Source organism: Papaver somniferum, chromosome 4 (assembly GCF_003573695.1).
Source record: "Papaver somniferum cultivar HN1 chromosome 4, ASM357369v1, whole genome shotgun sequence".
In the NCBI taxonomy this organism is placed as follows: domain Eukaryota; kingdom Viridiplantae; phylum Streptophyta; class Magnoliopsida; order Ranunculales; family Papaveraceae; genus Papaver; species Papaver somniferum.
This window is the reverse complement of record NC_039361.1, coordinates 60,551,161-60,568,414: the sequence shown is the minus strand read 5'-3', so window position 1 is coordinate 60,568,414 and position 17,254 is coordinate 60,551,161. Positions and strand designations below refer to the sequence as shown.

General features: G+C 37.8%; 1 protein-coding gene across 1 annotated transcript; it reads left to right on the top strand.

Annotated features, from left to right (window-relative positions):
* The first annotated feature begins 14,022 nt into the window (after window positions 1-14,022).
* Window positions 14,023-15,909, top strand: LOC113273923 (mitochondrial inner membrane protease ATP23-like). The gene is made up of 5 exons (XM_026523491.1): window positions 14,023-14,160; window positions 14,248-14,369; window positions 14,485-14,622; window positions 14,737-14,820; window positions 15,642-15,909. The coding sequence occupies exons 1-5, from the start codon at window positions 14,064-14,066 to the stop codon at window positions 15,774-15,776; spliced, it is 576 nt and encodes a 191-aa protein (XP_026379276.1). The 5' UTR covers window positions 14,023-14,063; the 3' UTR covers window positions 15,777-15,909.
* The last annotated feature ends 1,345 nt before the right edge of the window (window positions 15,910-17,254 follow it).

Sequence of the window (17,254 nt, the reverse complement as noted above, 5' to 3'; positions counted from 1 at the left end):
GGACCACAAATGATAGTGAACTTCCACTTCGAAATTCCAAAAGCACGTTCCACATCCTTCCTCACTTCCATTTGACGGTCGTTAAAATGCCGGTATGAATGGCCCAATGCACCGGCAAGAGGCTAACGGTAACATTGAACCAAAGTGGACCATCTTGTATTGATGACATCCACAAGATAATACCTATGGGTGTACTGATGGACGCTGATCATAAAACGGACTTGGGGACAAAATCCATACTTCAAATTTTCAAACATAGGCGACTTGTGCAAAACATTAATATCATCTTGTAAATCCAAAAGACCAAAAAAAACGTGCCATATTCAACAATCATAAGAAGCAGCAGCTTCAAGGATAACGGTTGGTTTTGGATAATGACCCTTATATTGACCGACCCAATAAACAAGGAATCCTTTCCATACCCAATGAATACAATCAAGACTACCTAGCATTCCTGGAATCCCTTTTCTTCATTTTCCCTCAATATTTGTCTAACATCTTCTTCGATTGGTTTTCGTAAGTATGTTGGACCAAAATGATTAATCATTACTGCATAAAACAATGAAAGGTAAGTGAATATAGTTACTTTAGTCATACGAAGGTACTCATCGTTCGCATTCACTGGTCCGAAGTAAATTTTTGTTCAGGACTATGACTTCTAATATACAATGCATCAAACTGATAATTAAATTGAGGTTCTACTCGACAAATCTCTTCAATAATATTTTTCACCAGATGCCGAGGCATGCGGAATCGACCTTGAAAAATTTGATCAAAGTACACATAATTGGTAAGAAAATAAACATGCATCAGCTTCTGGTGGTAAAATTCCCTCCCTCGATACATATATCTTCTTGAGAATACTTCTTGTGGCTCTGGAACTCTAGGTATTTTTCCCTTATGTACGAGCATCAAAGTGTCGATTAGTTTATTATCTTCATCTTCCTCATCATCAAGTTCTTGCAACCTCCTATGATGCATTTCTTACTATAATCTAAACTGGTTCATAATAACATTCCTCTCTTCATTGGATCTCGCCATAGATGATTGTGAAACTTAAAATTGAGAATAGAGATAGAGAAATTGGTGAAATATATGTAGAAGTAGGTATAAGTAACTTGAAGAAGTACAAGGGCGTATATATAGGAACTAGCAGGGCGAAATAACCATTGAAAAATAACTACTTATCGATAATCATAGTATCGCTGGCAATATTATCTATATCGTGCGATGGGTTTGATGGCGCCAGCGATATTCATAACATCGCCAGAGCTATCAATAATAACGATCAATAGAAACTTTGTTTCTCAATGGTTTCCCCATAGTAGCGCAACTCGTTTTCCATGCCACCTGGTATGTCAAACATCTTCTTTTATCTATGTGCATAGGAATAGGCCTAACAGCATTAAACTCTCTTACGTAATGAATTTTGACCTTCTTATCTATAATAAAGTATGCCAAGGAAATATTTTACCTAATCAAAAAACCAAGTTTCCAGTACTACTTATTATGCATAAAAATAAAACTCTTGTTATATAGCTTTTGCTCCTAAAGATGACCAACCCAACCGTTTGTCAGAGACAAAGTCCACAAGTGCCTTGTAATCCCTCAACAGTTTTCCATCAAGGTGCAAGCCTATCTGCTCTCCCGTTAATCCCTAGGCTGAGTACCTTATGATCTCTGAAATATAAGCCAAATTTATGAAAGATTATGATACAAACCCCATATAATCATAAGAATCATCAAAGTAAAATCAAGTTTTCTGAGATTTAGTCCCAAGACCATTTGTGATTTGTAATTGGTGATTTGATCATTACAACTATGAAATCAATAACGTGATTTATGCTAGCAACGTAATTTATTCTCGTGTACTTGTTTTAGGATCCTTCCTGGGAATATTTTCATGACACAATCAATGTTTTTGCATGATTTTACTCATATTATGATTGAAAACGACGTCCTCCGAAATCACAATGCATCTACATATACTTCCAATGTTTCCAACAAATGATGCTAATTTAATTGCCTGGTCACTGTTGATCCATTCCAAAACCCAATTAGATCTATGTTATATTACCATAGGTTAGTAATTATCAGATAACAAGATCAAGACTCGTCCAACTGGCAACACAGATTTCACATTCCAACAACAAATGGAAGTAAAAAGAAGTTTATTACTCAACTGCTAGTTACCTCTGCGAGAGCCTCAAAAACACGTAGTTTTCTTTTATAAGGTTCCATACGAATGTAAACATACTTCAATAGCGCCTTTGTACTTGCTTCATTCAACTTGTATATGTCTTTATATATCTGGTCGTCCTCACTTTTATTATCATATTCCTCGCACTCATCATATGTCGAGTCCAGGTTCATCATATTCCTCGCATTCATCATCTGTCGAGTCCAGGTTCACATTTGTTTCCTTCATCCGTTCCTCTCTTGCTTTAGCTTTCTCATACAATCTTGCTACTGCTTTCATAAATTTCTCGTGTTTAACATCGTAATCATCTTTAGCTTCTTCAATTGCTTTAAGACGTGCATCATCATACTTGGATGATAGTTTTTTAGATGCCAATCCTGGACATGTAGGTGAATTGCCAATAGTGTCAATATCACCAACTTATGCAAAAGGCCTCTTGCCGTCTGCAGCTTTTAAGGTGTTTTCGCGCTCAATTTGAAGATGTTGATTTTCTATGAATAGTCTTCCCATTACTTCAGTGAAATATTAGATCATATTCACAAAACATAGAGTAGTTAGAGAGAATAAAAAGCGTTCCAACGATGATGCACTACAAGTTGGAAGAGTAAATAAGACTTATAAAACCTTATTTACAATAGAATAAGAAGTAAAGATCGATGGAGTTGAATTAAAACATATGCAAATACACAGATCTAGAGAGGTAGATAGGAAGAACATGATGTGTTGACGAGTTAATCATACACACAGATATACGTAAAAAATAAAGGCAAAGTTAACCACCAAAAAATCATATGTATGTACAAGCTTATAGGGAAAAAAGAAAACACCAAATATAACAATCAGAACTGAAACTGTAGTATGAAAATGCCTTTTGAGAGTTCAAGCCCCAACTCTCCTTTTCTCTTCTTTTCTGTATTCAAGCCCTAACTTGTTAAGACTCCGTAGAATAAGAAGAGGTACTTTTTGCCTATGTGATAAAATGGGTTTAAGGCTCTTTTAAGGTTCTGTTTGGTCGACACTTTATAATTCTTTACCTTAGAAAATTACCATGCCAACAAACACTAGTAAAAAGTGTCATGGGTTCAAACTATCCAAATGCAACAACCAACTTATACAACGACACTATGCTCTACAACACAGTATCAGCCTATTCACCCTTAGCCAATTTCTTCACTTCTTGGCTAAAACTCTTCTCAACCCATACTAAACAGAGGTTCTGCTCTCAATCAATTCAAGCCAATAAACTAGTACACATACTCCGCCTAATGCATAAAACAATAATACAAACAAAGGGATAAATGCACCAACAGAACTTAGCTTTAATCTTGGCCGAAGCCTTATTATTACTGCACACTTAGGGTTACACCAAATCTTCTTGTTCCGGACACCCAACCCATCACAAGATCAGGCATTTATAGCCTTACAAAAGCTATACACAAATAACTGACTGGCAGTTACAAATTTACTTTACAGAAGTTGGCCAACCGTGCCAACTTGTCTAACTTTTCTCCTAAAGACAAACTGACAATTCTTAGCCTTAGAAAGGAATAAACCAAACACTACTTCCGTGTAACCAACTTATAACCGTCAAGGCCATATGCCTGACACTTGTCTTAAGCCATGTCGCACCATGATAGCTTTCACCAGCCAAAGTACGACCATCGTCGTTGTGCATCATTTCCCCAATGATGAAAGTGTGCTAATGCAAATATTGCTTGCATTTCTGAATGCTACACACATACAGGTTGTATGCCACACTCATTTGACACTTCTTGATGCTAATCTCGCATTTTTGGTCATGTCCAAACCCTGTTTGGCACATGCCTTTGCCTAGCTGCAACACTGGATGCGGCACGCATCTCTGGCATGTGCCATATTGTAAATAATAATGCACCACTCTTGCGCATTATTAATTACTAGGCCTTTTGACCACCTGGTCATAGACCTCCCCCACTGATAGACGCATTTATGTGTCTAATATATCTCAATTGTATACAGTGTTAGTGCTCGATTCTATACTTATTTGGTTATTTTATTTATTTGTAGGTGTTTTTAGAAGAATAAGGATTTGCGGCGAAATTGGTTGAAAATGCGGCGTTTGGACCTCCATTGATAGAGTGCCGGAAGCGCCCCAGAAGTGTACCGGAAGTACCCCAGAAATACCCTGGAGGAACCCCGAAAAAAGTGCGGAAAATGCCCCAGAGGACACTTGCTATACGGACCCTTTATTTTGGATAAGGGGTAACCTAATTACTAAGGGGCACCCCATTTCAAGGCACATGCTAAAGGGACTCCCAGTCTGGTTAAGGGGACACCACATTCAAAGTTCAAATAATGGAATTTGGCGGGAAAACTAAAGTTCACGTCTGATAACTTGCTGTTGGATTTCTGGGCAGTTTTGAGGGAGATTAAATCCCTGAAATCAATTGGGCTAGGCCTGTTAAGACTAAACAGACCGTATGCAAGTGATTTTATCGATCAACTTGGGCTGGAATGGCTGGGAGAAGCGATCAAAGTCCAAACAGGATACGTATTGTTCTGTCCAGTTTCAAGGATTTGTATGAAAGATTTTGTGAGAGTTTTACGCTGGATAGTTACGTACTAGGTCCTGTTCAAGTCTTGATAAGAGTTTGGTGGAAAGTTTATAGCTAACAGACGCGTACGAATAGCTTTGAGCAGTATTTTCCGAGACTTTGGAAGAAAGAAAAAATAGAGATTCTATCGGGATTTCTTTGAGCTGTGAAGTATATAAGAGGTGGAGAGAAGTGAGAGAAGATTATCAAGAGTTAGGGGTCGATTGGGAGGCCAGCAGAGAGGCGCAGGAGGAGTTGCAGGAATTGTACCTGCTGCTGCTGCTGCCATTAACAAAGCTCGAAGAACACAAATAACACAACTGCAAAGACAGTCGTTATTTGAATAGTGGAAAGACTAGCGGCCGTGGGTCTTAAAAGAAGGCGTCAACAGCAGTCTTATTTCCGCAGCGTCAACAGCAGTGGTATTTTATCGTTCTTTTCTGGACGCCGTCTGTGGGTCGCACAATCACTGTTTTCATTCTTTTCACTCTTTTAATCAACTTTTTGAGCATCAAATATTTATTTTTAGAACATGATTATTATGAGTAGATAAACCCCATTACTGGGATGATGGAGGAAACCATTCTTTATGCATGAGTAATTCTATTTAATTCTTTATGACTATTTGCACTATTATGAGTTGTTATATGATTTTTCTTGATTATTTGTGATTTTATCTGATGATGTATGCTTAGTCTAGGAACTCTTGATGCATCATGCTTATGATTTACATCTAATACTTTACAAAATCTAGTTTTGGCAAAGAAAAGAGTCGATATTTGTTATCATTATAAGCTATAATTGTCTAGAGTATAAGAATTGGTGGAATCCTGAGTCCTAGTATCTCTTGATCCTGTGAAAATTTTGTATATATTTTTGTTTTTAAATCTATTCAAGTCCGAGCAACGAATCCGTATTTACCGCAAATTTAAGACTACAACAAAATGGCGCCGCCGACGCGGACTTGTAAATAGATTTGTTTTTAGGTTTAATTTTTTTTTTTTTTATTATTTGTTCCTTTTTACGTTTCTTTTTGTGTCTTTGATTTACAGGTTCGAAGTGGAATACTAAGGACTTGGGAACAAAAATCTTAAAGCTTAAAGCTAAAAGCTAAAAGAGAAGAAAAAAAAAAGACATAATTTTTTTTAGGATTTAATTTTTATTATTTTTTTTTGTATAAAGCTTTTATTTTTTTTATTTTTTTTAGAATTTGTAAATAGGCTTTATTTTTCATAATTTTTTGTAATTTTTGGACTTTTTATTTGGACTTTGTTCTGGACTTTTGGACAATTATTTTTTATTTTTATTTTTTAACCCTATGGAAGGGTATTATAAGAAAAAAAAATTATATAAACTGTGTGCAGGGAAGGACGATGATTACGATATCGTCTCGGCCCCTCGGGTTCGTACATGACATAGGATTCGTGGCCCGAGTCGACTTCAGCGGTTCATCGCCCGTCTGGTACGGGAGGTAAGTCCAATCGAAACACCCGCGAATCTCCTGCAAGCGGGTTACTGTCTGCCTTAAGGTGATAATTGTTTGAGGACGAACCGGACTGTCTTTATTTTCCTAGTAAAGGGCAAGGCCTGGCCTAAAAAAGATAAGGGTTCGGATTTCATCACCGTTCCCTTCTTGCCCGCCTTAGGAAAACGAAACCTAACGCGAACCCAAGCATAAAATTTGGAATAGAACGAGATCAATAGGGTAACGAGCTTAATAGGAAACTCGTTCGAAAAATATTGGTTGCTCTTTAAGCACATTTCAAAGTTCATGATGGTTTCTGTGAGTTGAATGCGTGACTGCGCCGCCTTGTGATAGGGTGAGGCCTTGGGTATCAAAGCTCCACTGAGCTTCCCTCGCCTCGATTCAAATTACATTAGCTCGGATTGATTCCAGAGGGGTGTGCTCAAATTGTAACGAATTCCTTTTCGAAGGAATAAAAGCTGGTCTAGAAAACAATCTAAGTGGAGCCATCATGCTTTTTGTTTGCTAGATTCTATAGGTTTGATTTGGTCGAGTCGGACTTGTTTGTGATTGCGTAGAATTCCCCTGCAATTAAGAATGTCGAACTGGTATGATAGAAGCCAATACAATGAATATCGACCTGAATTTGATTATGGACATCATCAGTATTATGACCATAGTGAGAATAGTGACTGGGGACGCCAACCTTTTCAAGGTTATGGTTCATACCATGGTGAGCCCAATTACTATCCGCACGCGCATCAGTCATACGAGCAAGAAGATTATAATACTAGTTCTTCGTCTTTAGAGGATACAATCAAACTATTGAAAAGTAGTCCTTATTATGATCCTTCAGTTCCTATTCCTTCTCTAGAAGAGACTCTCAGGAATTTAGCTGAGTCATCACGTCAGTTAGCTGAATCGACGTATAAATTAGATGAGGTGAATAATGTAGTTATGGACGAAAGAACTGCAACAACAACCGAGTCTGTAGAAGATATCCTCAATAGATTAACTCAAAACTTAGATCCTACACTAAGGGAACTTTCTTTGGAAGAGACCCTTGAGAGGATAGCTGAGTCGACACGTAGACTTGAGTTAGAGACGAACGAAAGTATTGCTCGAAATAACTTGAATTGCCAATATAGTGTATCCAATAATACCCTTGAGAATGAAGATAATTTTTCACATAATCAAGATAACGAGGTTATAATTGGTAACACTACTTATTTAGATAAGGTTCAATCATCTTCGTACTATTATGATGATGAGGATAGTAGTGATGAAGAATCTGAAATATGTAGGCATAGTAATCAGGAATCTAGTAATCCAATTGAGCTTTATAGTGATTATATTATTTCTACTTCAAATCCAAATAATTTTTATGATTATTCACCTATTCAAAAGGACGAGGATTTGATTAGGGATACCACCGTTTTAGACGATGTAGTTTTTCCTTTTGATTACGAAGCCGATAGTGGTTTAGAGGAACGGGTTCATTTCGAAAATACTGTTTTAGAGTCTAGCGACTTAGAAACAATAGTCTTGGAAGAAGAAGATAGACCCGTAGAGATGAGTAAAGATGCACTACCTGATAATAACTTAGAAGAATCTCTTGAATATTTTAAGGACTCTGAAGATACGGAAATTCAAGAAATAATTAGAGGTCTGAGAAACTGAAAACTCTAAGTTTGGGGGTGATTATCACTTCCCTAGTGCCTTACCTTTAACTCTCAGAAAGTACCCACACTTAGGACTTGACATCAATGCCGCAACCATTTTACAAGATTACTTTCATACTCGTTTTCCTGAACCTAGTGATGTCCATAAGGAAGTTCAGTTGTTAGAAAACCATCCTCTGGTTGATGAGGTTAGACCAGGCTATGATACTAAGATCGATTTTGTTTTCCCACCAAATATTTTTCAAACAATTGTGGGAACGTATAAATTTCAAATGTGTCAATTATTAAGTTCTGAGACTAAACCTAATTACTTTAGGATATTAGAATCGACACATTTTCTTAAGAATGACCACTACTCTCACTGTGGTCAATTATGTAAGTCAAACCTGATTGACTTAGAGGATCCTCAATTATTTAGGTTATTATTTTATGCTTCTAAGTTCTTATTTAAGTATTTACAGACTCTAGGACCTAATAATTCGGATCTCAATTTTGAGGAGTTGCAGCCTAAAGAAATATATTTAGACCCTTTTATAGAACCTGAACCTGAACCACAATTAGATATAGATATCTTAATCAGGAAACTAGGTAAGGGCATGCTAGTCTTGTACATTTTCTTGGTACACTGCAGTTTCCTTTTGTCAGCTCTTTTTGGTGTTAAAGACCCACAGTTATTCCGGCTACTGTTATACGGTTCGAGTTGACTAATACTTTTCTTAGTCTGGCTGAAGACTTTAAACTTAACACTTCTTGGGAGGTAACCCAATCTCATGCAACCAGGTAATATCCTTCCGTAACTCTTTCACTTCAAATGGTAACAGTTTCTCCTTGTTCATGCTTTTAATTTCATCTTTAGAACATTGAGGACAATGTTAGGTTTAAGTTTGGGGGTATGGGAGAAACTTTTTAGTTGCAGTATGAATAAATAAACTCCAGAGCCTAGAAATTTATGCTTATTTAGGATGACACTAACCAATCTAAGTGGATGGAAGCATTTTGATCGTAGGAGTTGAGGAACCAATCTGATTATATGGAAACATCTAGAAGAGTCTATTCATAAAAGCACAGAGCTCAGGTGTTAGAAATAACATGATAGTTTCACCATATCTCGTTGAGTCCTTTTCACTTCTATTTTTATTTTATTTTGTTTTTAAATTATGTTTCTCTAAGTGATTAGGTGGGGCTCACGATTCAAGTTGTTACCAATGCTAGGGTGAATTAGAGTGATTGAGATACAAAAAAAAAAAAAAAAAAAAAGGTAGTTACCAAAAAGTTGAAAAAAAAAAGAAAAAAAAAAAAAAAGAAGAAAAGTGAAAAAATTGAGACCAGACCATTTGACCAAAAGGAATAAATTCAATAAAGTCGACCACTGGTACCCTTGTATATGCCAGTTGTGTTGACCTAGAGTTAGGTTATCGACCACTGGTTCCCTTGTATATGCCAGTGTGTTGATATTAGTCAGACTAATATCCCAATCCATTAGGATAGGTTCATTTTGGCGGAGGCCTTCAGACAGATATGGGAAACGCCGTTCACTTAGTAAACATCAAAACCATCTATGTTTTTCTATATCCATCTCTTAATCTTTCCATGTGATTAGTTTGACTCCGAATATGATGTCCATAGTGCAACTATCTGAGTAGAGCTCTGTCACTTTATATGAATTTTAGTATGCTTGAGTGCAAACTCGTGTACAACAATTGGAATTTCGCATCAGGGTACTTCTTCCTGTAGTCAATAAGTATGCCAACCAAGGAGATTCTTTAGTGCCTTCCAAGGTTCGTTGTAGATAGCTAGGGTCTGGAGTATAAAGGTTTTGTGGGTATATCTCTAGTAAGCCCTCCCGAGACTATAACTCGGCCACTAGGGCCACCTAGGGGTTTAAAGGCTTATTGCATACGCTAAATGCAATCGACGATGCCTGCGACAGTGAGTTAGGATTTTATTTTGTAGTTTTGATTTGCTCGAGGACTAGCAAATAATAAGTTTGGGGGTATTTGATAGACGCATTTATGTGTCTAATATATCTCAATTGTATATAGTGTTAGTGCTCGATTCTATACTTATTTGGTTATTTTATTTATTTGTAGGTGTTTTTAGAAGAATAAGGATTTGCGGCGAAATTGGCTGAAAATGCGGCGTTTGGACCTCCGTTGATAGAGTGCCGGAAGCGCCCCAGAAGTGTACCGGAAGTACCCCAGAAATACCCCGGAGGAACCCCGAAAAAAGTGCGGAAAATGCCCCAGAGGACACTTGCTATACGGACCCTTGATTTTGGATAAGGGGTAACCTAATTACTAAGGGGCACCCCATTTCAAGGCACATGCTAAAGGGACTCCCAGTCTGGTTAAGGGGACACCACATTCAAAGTTCAAATAATGGAATTTGGCGGGAAAACTAAAGTTCACGTCTGATAACTTGCTGTTGGATTTCTGGGCAGTTTTGAGGGAGATTAAATCCCTGAAATCAATTGGGCTAGGCCTGTAAGACTAAACAGACCGTATGCAAGTGATTTTATCGATCAACTTGGGCTGGAATGGCTGGGAGAAGCGATCAAAGTCCAAACAGGATACGTATTGTTCTGTCCAGTTTCAAGGATTTGTATGAAAGATTTTGTGAGAGTTTTACGCTGGATAGTTACGTACTAGGTCCTGTTCAAGTCTTGATAAGAGTTTGGTGGAAAGTTTATAGCTAACAGACGCGTACGAATAGCTTTGAGCAGTATTTTCCGAGACTTTGGAAGAAAGAAAAAAGAGATTCTATCGGGATTTCTTTGAGCTGTGAAGTATATAAGAGGTGGAGAGAAGTGAGAGAAGATTATCAAGAGTTAGGGGTCGATTGGGAGGCCAGCAGAGAGGCGCAGGAGGAGTTGCAGGAATTGTACCTGCTGCTGCTGCGCCATTAACAAAGCTCGAAGAACACGAAGAACACACCTGCAAAGACAGTCGTTCTTTGAATAGTGGAAAGACTAGCGGCCGTGGGTCTTAAAAGAAGGCGTCAACAGCAGTCTTATTTTCGCAGCGTCAACAGCAGTGGTATTTTATCGTTCTTTTCTGGACGCCGTCTGTGGGTCGCAGAATCACTGTTTTCATTCTTTTCACTCTTTTAATCAACTTTTTGAGCATCAAATATTTATTTTTAGAACATGATTATTATGAGTAGATAAACCCCATTACTGGGATGATGGAGGAAACCATTCTTTATGCATGAGTAATTCTATTTAATTCTTTATGACTATTTGCACTATTATGAGTTGTTTTATGATTTTTCTTGATTATTTGTGATTTTATCTGATGATGTATGCTTAGTCTAGGAACTCTTGATGCATCATGCTTATGATTTACATCTAATACTTTACAAAATCTAGTTTTGGCAAAGAAAAGAGTCGATATTTGTTATCATTATAAGCTATAATTGTCTAGAATTAATAGTTGATTCGCATGAGTATAAGAATTGGTGGAATCCTGAGTCCTAGTATCTCTTGATCCTGTGACAATTTTTTATATATTTTTGTTTTTAAATCTATTCAAGTCCGAGCAACGAATCTGTATTTACCGAAAATTTAAGACTACAACACCCACCAGCTGAACCCGACGCCCTCTTCGATACTTTTTGTTGTAGGTAAGCCTGGATTTATTCTTCAAATTGCCACAATGTAGTATCCTTATACCAAGAAGCTTCGGAGCCTGGTAAACCATGCCACTTTACCAAATAATAATTTCTCATATTCTTCTTTCTTTGCCCCTCAACTCGATCGTCAAGTATACACGCTACTTGGTTTCCAAATTGTGATCTGGTTACTGGTGGTGCACGCTTCACTTGTTGTCTTGAAGTGTCCAGCAAATCAGGATGGTACTTTTCAAGAAGCTGGCATGAAATGTGGGATGCACTTTCAATTAATCCGGCAAAACGAGTCTGTAAGCCACCTTTCCAACTCTTTTTATCACTTCAATATGACCATCGTATCTTGGAATTAGGTCTTTATGCACTGTCTTGCTAGAAATCTTCTTCCAAATATGGGCGTTAGATTCAACAATACCATATCTGACACCTCAAATTCCACATCTCTACGACGTAAATCAGCATACTTCTTCATCCTTCTCCTTGTCTTGGATAAACTATCACACGCATGCTCAATCATCTCCATTTTAAACCTTGCATAACGATATTCTGCTGGACATGATCCTTGCTTCTTAGCCTTTGGAACCTCATGAGGGGTTTATGGTTGTTGTCTTGTTGTTAACTCAAAAGGACTCAACTTCGTTGATGAACTTGTGAAAATTGTAACAAAATTGGGTCGTGTCCATCAATGAAACCCAATTTTCCTGGCTTGCAGTCACAAATGATGCAAATACTCTTCTAATAATGCATTTATCCTCTCCGTATGACCATCGGTTTGGGGATGATTGCTAGTAGAAAACTTTAGCTCAGACCCAAGCAATCCGAACAAGGCAGTCCAAAACCTGCTTGTAAACCGTGAGTCTCTATCACTGACAATATCTTAAGGAAGTCCCCAATACTTCACTACATTCTTGAAGAACAGATCCGCCGCAACGTCTGCATTACAAGAATGGGGATATGGAATGAATGTAGCATACTTCGGAAATTGATCAACGACGACCATTATCGAGCTAAAGTCTTGCACCTTCGGTATCCCATTGATAAATCCATTGAAAAGCATTGTCATGGCTTGTCTGGAATGGGCAAATGTGTAGTAATCCTGCTCCATTCCTTCTTTCCGTCTTATCCAGTTGACACACTAAGCATTTCTTCAAATACAACTCAACATCTTCGTCCATCTTTGGCCAGTAATAGGAATGAGCTATCAAAGCATGCGTTTGTTCCATGCCTGGATGACCATCCCAAATGGAATAATGCATCTCTCGCAAGAGTTCCCTTCTCAATCCAACTGAATTGGGTACATAAATTCTTCCTCCTTTGGCATAGATGATTCTATCATCTATCCAATATCGACGAACGATCCTATCACAGATTTGCTTAGTCAGGCGCACACATGCCTGATAATTCTTTGTCTCTTCTTTGATTCGAGGCAACAACTCAGCCTCAATCTTGGTCACAATCAATTCAGGTCAATAAACCAGCACACACACTCCGCTTAATGCATAAAACAATAAGCCAAACAAAGGGATAAATTCAGCAACAGAACTTAGCTTTAATCTTGGCCGAAGCCTTATTATTACTGCAGGCTTAGGGTTACACCAACTCATCTTGTTCTGGACACCCAACCCATCCAAGATCAGACTTTTATAGCCTTGCAAAAACTATACACAAGTAACTGACTGGCAGTTACATATTTACTTTACACAAGGCAGTTGGCCAACCGTGCCAACTTGCCTAACTTTTCTCCTAAAGACAAACAGGCAGTTCCTAGCCTTAATTAGAAACACATAAAGCAAACACTACTTCCGTGTAACCAACTTATAACTGTCAAGGCCATGTGCCTGGCACATGTCTCAAGCCTTGTCGCGCCATGATAGCTTTCACCAGCCAAAGTACGTCCATCATCGATGTGCATCATTTCCCGAATGATGCAAGTGTGCTAATGCAAGTCCTGCTGCATTCCTACACGCCACATGCATACAAGTTATATGCCGCGCTCATTTAGCAATTCTTGATGCTACTCTTGCATCTTTGCCCATGTCCAAACCTTATTTGGCATATGCCTTTGCCTAGCTGCAACTCTGGATACGCCACACATCTCTGTCATATGCCATGTTGTAGATAGTGCACCACTGTTACGTATTATTACTAGGCCGCTTGACCACCCGGTCATAGAAAGACACTGCAGTATGTTGCTCACTGGTAATCCGATTGTACTCACTGACTGGGGTGGCCTATTTTCATTATTTGAGTGTATTGGCTTATTACATTGCTCGAATCATTAATAGCTCGCCGTAATTAGCCTCCAAGGAGATGCAATACGGCGACATTGACTCGTGACCATTATCTTGGTCAACCTGTGTTCGTAACACCAGCAGGAAATGAACAATAAGAAACAGCCGTCATGGGTTCGACTCCTGCCAGCTCCCCTATGGAAAGGAGGGATCTTTTCGTAGTATTGATATGTAGGGGTAGACGGGTTGGGCTCGCAGTGGGTTTCTGAAACGTGCCGGCTTCAGAAAATGGACGACTCCGCAGCAGCAGGTTCAGGAAATTTCAATCCCTATGGAGGCAAAACTGTAGAAGAATGTGAAGACATGATCAGGAAAAGCCTCAGAAGTAACCCTCTTTTTCTCTGTCTATCTCTTCTTCCATGGGGTTTTGGAGATCTCGCTCTAAAAAGTGTTTGTTTGTTTGTTTGAACAGCTCCAACAGTGAAGTTTCTGAAAGAGAATCTTGAGAAAGCTGGTTGTGTAATTGGGGAGAATTTCATTAAAGCTATCAAGTGTGATAAGGCGATTAGTGGTGGATACGTTCGTGGCAAAGGGGTCAGTTCAGTAACACAATCTAATGCTTGTATTGCCTTTTCTTCTGTAACCTTTGTTTAGTTATGCACATTAAGTGCTTGTTTATTTGCTAATTAACTTCTTTATGTGGGTGTAGATAATAGTATGTAGTAACCATATGAACTTACAAGATGAGGTGAATCAAGTGGTTATCCATGAATTGATTCATGCTTATGATGACTGTAGGGCTGCAAATTTGGATTGGACTAATTGTGCTCATCACGCCTGCAGTGAGGTAACCTCCAGTCCAGTCTCATATTTTGCCATTTTGAAATGTACATCTACATGTGGGTTGTGGAGATCTTTTATAGTACCTGGGATAACTTCTATTATTCTTAATGACTTTTAGATTCGTGCTGGACATCTGAGTGGTGATTGCCACTACAAGCGCGAGTTGCTGCGTGGGTTCATGAAGTTAAGAGGTCATGAACAAGTGAGTTTTCCTCCTTTCTTCTATCACTTTAAATAGCACCTGTCGTTTTTTTTTTGGTTAGTTGAATCATGTACTGGGTTAAAGGGTTTTGAATTAGATATTTGTCAGTATAGAAGTCTCTCACATAGGCCATAGCATGTTATGTAATGGAAGTATAACTTATATATTTCAAATCTGAGCCTAGGATGTTGTTTGAGAAACTGCAAATCCTACAAGGTTCAAATATCTGACTTTGTATGCATTTCCTTTCTTGTTCAATGATCTAGCTAAGTAAGAAAAAGTCACCCTGATATTCTCATGCTCGGCAAAAAAGAACACTACCACGTCTGCCTTTAAACTGTTCACAAATATCCTGCTACCATCAAATGTCACATAGTTGCTTTGATTTTCCTTGAACTTAGCTCAACATGCTGCTTTCATGATATCTTGGGCTGAATACAACACTGTTGATAAGATATTTTTTTGAATAGGGTGGCGACTTCTCGCTTTTTCTTGTCTTTCACTTTGGTTATGATTCATTTAAGATTTTTGGTTGTCTCTCATAATTCCATGCCCCTACTAGGTTTTATATCTGTTACACTTGTTTCTCTTCTTTGATCTATTCCGAGCATTCCTTTATAGTTGGTGGTTTTCTATTAAAAAAAAACAATCAATGAAATGTGTAAATGAGATGAGTGTTTGCACAGTTACACTGATCCTATTTTCTAGTCCTCAAGTTATGACTTAGTGCTAATTGAAATTTGAAGACTATGATTATATGCAAATAAGAGAGTTAGGAGGGTGGATGTCATGGCTAACCTTGAATATATTTTTCTCTGAAGGAATGTGTGAGAAGAAGAGTTATGCTGTCAATGGCTGCAAACCCTTATTGTTCACAAACAGCTTCAAAGGAGGCCATGGATGCTGTGTGGGATGTTTGTTACAACGACACTAAGCCCTTTGATAGAGCTCCTTGAAAGAAAAACATTGTTGCTGCGGATGCCTTTGTTTTCCCTAATAATGAGAACTTCCTCATTTTGAAACTCAATTTTGTAATTGTTCTCATTTTTGTAAAGAGATTAGATATCGGTACAAACCATTTTTGTGGTATGACTTGGGATTTTTTTGGAGGTTCTCACATCTTTTGCCTTTATTATAGTAACTTGTTATAGGGGCGGCATGGTTTATTAGAGGGGCGGCAGTGTGATAGTAATGTCCCTCTAGTTGGTTAGGGGATGTCTTATAAAGGGTGTAAATTAACTAGATTATCCTCCCCATTTTTAACCTAAATCAAAGCTAAATTGAAAATTTGTTTTCTTTCTTCTTCTCTTCTCCTCCTCCCATCAACCGTAACCTCCATTAAAACTCAAAATTTCATCATCTTCGATTAATCGACGATTCGAAAATTAATCAAGTGTAGTGTAATGACTTATATGAGGTATGTTTTGAAAACCCAGTTACGATTTGGTTTATTTTGTTCGATTTAAGTTTAATTTCTATCAAAAATTAGGGTTTTAAATGAAAATTGAAATTTCTGGGTTTATGTGAGTTACGGTTGATTTTAACTCAATTACGAATCGTAAGTGGATATTTTGATGTTGTTATGGTTGGTAATAGTTCAATTACCAACCGTATGTTCTTATATCTGAGAATTTTCTTCAGTTACGGTTGGTAACCATTTTAGTTTACGAATCGTAACTCATTACGGTTGGTATCGAGCATTTAGTTACCAACCGTAACTGGTTTTACGATTGGGTTTTCTTCAAATTTAACCAGTCACGGTTGGTAGTTCATCTTTTACGAACCGTAACTTCGATTTACGGTTGGTTATGAGCAAAATTCCAATCGTAATTAGCTCTGGAAATGTAAAAAAAATGAATTTTTTACGTATTTTAGATAACTTTGAGCAACAAAAAGCTAGTTGGGACTAATTTAGAAGTATACCCGATTATTTTCAGGTCCTGGTTCTTCATTTTGTTGGTTAATTTCTTCAATTGATTGAGATTGACCTTCTCCTCCAAACTTTTTTTTTTAACTCTAAAAATCTGATTTTGAGTTAATACAAGTGAAATTAATCATTAACACTAAACTTGATTATCATCATTAAACTAGGTTATCAATTATGAGGATTAATTTGTCATTTCCAGTATTTTTTTATAAGGGACACCTTGAATGATCATGTAATGACCATTTTTATCCTATTAGAATGCCGCACCTATAACAGGTTACTTGTTATAACTCATTTCCTTTTCTGACACTTTATGTATCCATTTGGGGCATTTGGAATTTAGATATAAACTTCCCAACCAGCAGCACTCATGATGCTTCGGGAGTAAATGTCAGATCTCGGACTAGACCTAATCCTCAACTTTTCACGGTTCACCCTCTCTTTCTCATATCTTCTTCAGCTTTGCAGCACAGGACTGAGCAAATTGTTTCTCCCTGTTTGAAAAGA

Bases quoted from the DNA above. Each gene is read 5' to 3' on its own strand.
- LOC113273923 (XM_026523491.1), top strand. From the start codon at position 14,064: ATGGACGACTCCGCAGCAGCAGGTTCAGGAAATTTCAATCCCTATGGA. The intron at 14,623-14,736 runs GTAACCTCCAGT...AATGACTTTTAG, and splicing joins CTCATCACGCCTGCAGTGAG to ATTCGTGCTGGACATCTGAG. The intron at 14,821-15,641 runs GTGAGTTTTCCT...TTTTCTCTGAAG, and splicing joins AGTTAAGAGGTCATGAACAA to GAATGTGTGAGAAGAAGAGT.